Source organism: Cyprinodon variegatus, unplaced genomic scaffold (assembly GCF_000732505.1).
Source record: "Cyprinodon variegatus isolate N-32 unplaced genomic scaffold, C_variegatus-1.0 Scaffold732, whole genome shotgun sequence".
In the NCBI taxonomy this organism is placed as follows: domain Eukaryota; kingdom Metazoa; phylum Chordata; class Actinopteri; order Cyprinodontiformes; family Cyprinodontidae; genus Cyprinodon; species Cyprinodon variegatus.
In genome coordinates, this window is record NW_015151185.1 from 103923 (window position 1) to 107787 (window position 3865).

At 44.7% G+C, this 3865-nt stretch overlaps 1 protein-coding gene across 1 annotated transcript in view; it reads right to left on the reverse strand.

Moving 5' to 3' along the window:
- The window catches only part of ddx31 (DEAD-box helicase 31), an 11222-nt gene that overhangs the window by 1916 nt on the left and 5441 nt on the right, over window positions 1–3865 (reverse strand). The window contains exons 19-21 of the mRNA XM_015395252.1: window positions 2161–2245; window positions 1887–1998; window positions 1600–1813 (exon numbers count right to left, since the gene is read on the reverse strand). Of these exons, the coding sequence (XP_015250738.1) occupies window positions 1600–1813; window positions 1887–1998; window positions 2161–2245 (411 nt within the window). The remainder of the gene's footprint in view (window positions 1–1599; window positions 1814–1886; window positions 1999–2160; window positions 2246–3865) is intronic.

Below are 3865 nucleotides of genomic sequence, written 5' to 3' on the forward strand. Positions count from 1 at the left end.
TTTGGGACGGCACTTCATGTTCAAATAGAAAACCCATAGTTTCTAATTTGAAAGTATTTACAAAATTAAATACATAAGTGAAAAAACTTGCAGCGTTTCATTGTTTATAGCATAAAATAAAGATAACAGACGACTCATTTTGTCATGTGACCTGATGAGGCGCTTTGACGTCAGGAAGGAGTCATTTTACACGGCGAGTTAATATTTCTTCACCTTCATGATGGAGTTTTTTTATTCTTTAACGAGGGCGAATAGAAGCAGTCAGAGTCTGAGGGGTTTAATCAGCGCTGCTAAATGTTCTTTGATCTCATGCGGCGTCGCTGGAAGTTTTTATCTTCCAGAACATTTTCCAGATGCTGCTGAGTTTTAATGATTTTAAACCAGAGTCTAACCTCCAGTTAACAGGATTGGTTCTGTGGTGACTGGGGTGGGTTGGCAGCGTGCAGCAGCGGCCGGGCGTGAGCCTGGATGGGGGAGGCGGTCCCTCGGTAATCTGATCCCAGCGAGCGTTCCAGGCACCGGATCCATCCTGATGTCCGGGTGGGAAACATTGCCCTTGGCATGTTGGTTATCATCGGTTGGGCTCATGGCTCCGGGGCCCGTGGCGTTCCAGCTGCGGGTCCCCGCCTGCGCTAACTGACTGTTATTCATGGCGGTTCTTGTTGTTCTGGAGCCCATGATGATATGGAAATCTATCTGGACGGCTCTACCAAACAGTGCAGCTCGCTGAGTTCGCTGTTTTATGAAATAAAACATTTCATAAAAGAATAAATGATGCTTTGAATCAGCTTTATTTCCATCAGGCATTTATTAAAGCTATAAAACAGAGAAAACAAGCCGCTGATACTTTGGTTTATTGAATCCAGCGGATGCTGTGAGAGCAGGACTGATGATGTCTCCTGTATCGGTTTGGACGCCACAGATCGTCCGGTTGATTTTTGTTTAATCCATTTAGTTTCCGGATCGAAATTTGACGCCAAAATGGGTCCTTTGAATAATTAAACGTTCCTGATTCAAAACCATTCCTACATTTGGCAGCAGAACAACAGACCACTGTAATGACGTTTTACGGAGGGTTTAACGACGCGTGAAGTTGTGTTTCTATACATCCGCTAGAGGATGTTTGACTGCGCTGACATCACAGCTGGGTTTGGTCATGTGACTGCAGTAGAGGCGCCCAGTTACTGGAAAGTTCTCTGGATGTTTAGCATTTTTTGCAGGATTTAGACCAGCAGCACAGAGGAAAGAAGGTATGATCCTCTATCGCACCATAAAAGGCACTCCTTTCTGTTTGACCTGTGATGCGGCGATGCCTGCTTGGGAACGGAGGGTTAGCGCTTAGGAGCCGGTTTAGGATCAGCCTGAAAAGGTTTGGAGGGAACTTTGGATCCAAGATGGCGTCTCCAGCAGCTGTGAGCTAACAGGCAGGTGTTTAGCATGTTAGCGTGCTGGAACAGCTTTCCTGGCAGCCGCCATGTTGGAATCTTTGCTAACTGTAACTTTTCCAGCTCTGGGGGGAACTGGAGGCTGTAGGGTTCTGGTACCAGCAGCAGAGAATCATGGGTAATGTAGTATTAGCCAGGACCATCATCCGCTCACCTTTTCCTGCCAGGGTTCTGGTTCTTGTGTGGACCTCCGGGCCTTTTCTGGGCGTGGCCCTGGATCCTGCTTCCTGGTTGGGCGCTGAGGCCCTGAGGAGCGTCTCTCAGGCCGAAGCTCTTGGCGGTGTGGCCCAGGTGCAGGCGGCGGATGTGGAAGATGTGTTTGAGGTGGGCGGGGTAGGTGGTGTAGGCCCGAAGGAAGGACTGCAGCGCTGTGACATCACAGGACAGGTCAGCCAATCACAGCACAGCATAGCCCTCAGACGGGGTCACGTGTCAGCGTACCTTTCTTTGCAGCTTGCAGAGACTGAGTGTCGGAGTGCACAAAGTTCTCCAGCTCCGTCTGCAGGACGGTGGCGCGTTCTCGGACGTCCTGCTGCAGAGCTGCGGACGAAGTCTGAGAAGAAACAAGACCTGGATCAGAGGAGCCTTCAGACGGACGCCAGGGACCGCCCACCTCAGCTTCAGTCGCTAAGGTAACGGTGGGCGTCCAGGTGTGTTCTACAGCCGTTAGAGACGTTCTGCTTCCCCAGGTTCAGGGCCACAGTCTGCCGCCTACCTGGCTGTGATATTTCCCTCGACCTTTGAAGGCATCGTCCTTCATCAGGCATGAGAGGACGTCCTGCAGCTTCATCTCTGAAACGCTGAAACCAGAACATCCATCAGAGACGGAGCGACACGGTGGGTCCTGCTTCCTGCCAGTGACGTCACGCTACGTTATCGGCTGAACGTTGCCACGTGACGTAAAGCAACGTGGTTGCCCAGACAACGATAATGACATCACGCAGCGTTGTTTGCCGGGTTGGGAGCATCTGTAGCTTAGTAATCTAGATTTGCTATTATTTGACGTTTCATGGGCGATCTAAAGTAGCCGAAAGTAGAAAACAATCATCATCAGTCTGGAAGGAAAGTTAAGGTGAGCAGATTCCTGCGATCTGATCTAATCTGGAGACGTTTCCAGATCATCGATAGAAATAAATACATTTTATGAAAATTCAAATAGGAAACAGGGACAGTGATGTTTTCATCCATTTTTACATATTTATTCATATTTAAACAAAAATCAGGTGTGAAATCCAGGAATGTGCCTCTTCCATTTCCTAAGATAAATAATATGAATCAATCAATGCTGGTTATTAATTAGAGCCATTCAGCCTCTCTGTCTGCTTCCCTTATGAGCAACAGAACATCCAGTTCATTAACAGGCCGGTTGGTTTAATACAGTCTGTGGGAATTTCACTATTTTTCCATAACAAAATATGTAAATGAAACTTTTATATATAAATAAGCAAATTGAAAAACATATTTTTTCTACATAATAATAACTATGAAATAAAATGGCCTCCAGTTGTTTCTACTGTATCCTGGATGGCAGCTTGTTTTGTTTTGTCTTTAAACGTATAAATGAATAAAAAATAATCTGTCCTTTAAAAAAGTTAAAGTGAAAATGAACAGGAATATATTTATTTTAATAATCCTAAACCTATTTTCCATTCATGTGTTCATAGATACAGCTGCGCCTTTTCTGTTCTAGATCAGCTGTTATAAATATAAAGATTAAATGATCCTAGTTATCCCTGTTACAAAAATCCACAACAAAAAGAAAATATTTGTGCAGAAATCTGCTGGATGCTGGGGGGGATTTTATATATGTCATATTAATTTCTGCATGTTTTGATCCTATATATTTCAGAATAATCTGGCTCATGCTCTCCTGGAACTCAGAGGATAAATCGGAGTGGAGCAGGATGGGGGGGGCAGCGGAGGCTGCAGGCTTTGCTTTGGGCAGGCGGCGTGAAGGGTAGCGATGACTGATCGCACGCATGGCCGTTATTAGCGGCCATCAGTCCCATAGGATGGCTCAGAATCCTAATCCTAAAGTCATTCCTTTCCCCACCGCAGAATTTATTCATCTATTTATTTGTAATCTGAAAATAATCAGTAGATCTTAATCTGCTGTAAAAATAAAAAAAATAAAATGATCTGCATGTCGCTCATATTAACCTAAAAACAAATAAACTGTCAATGCAGTTGTAAAATTATTTCCCTATAAATATAAAAAAAAAAAATGCAGATCATTCTTTAATCAGATCCTCATCTAACAGACATGGAAGGTTTCTTTTTCAAACTAATGTGTAACGAACCCAGTGAACGATGGTTTTGTTGTTTTATGCAGAAACTACAACATTAACCGGAATAAAACGCCGTGATTGGATGTAAGCAGAGCAGAGACACAGGAAGCTCTATGTGACGCGTATTACGGA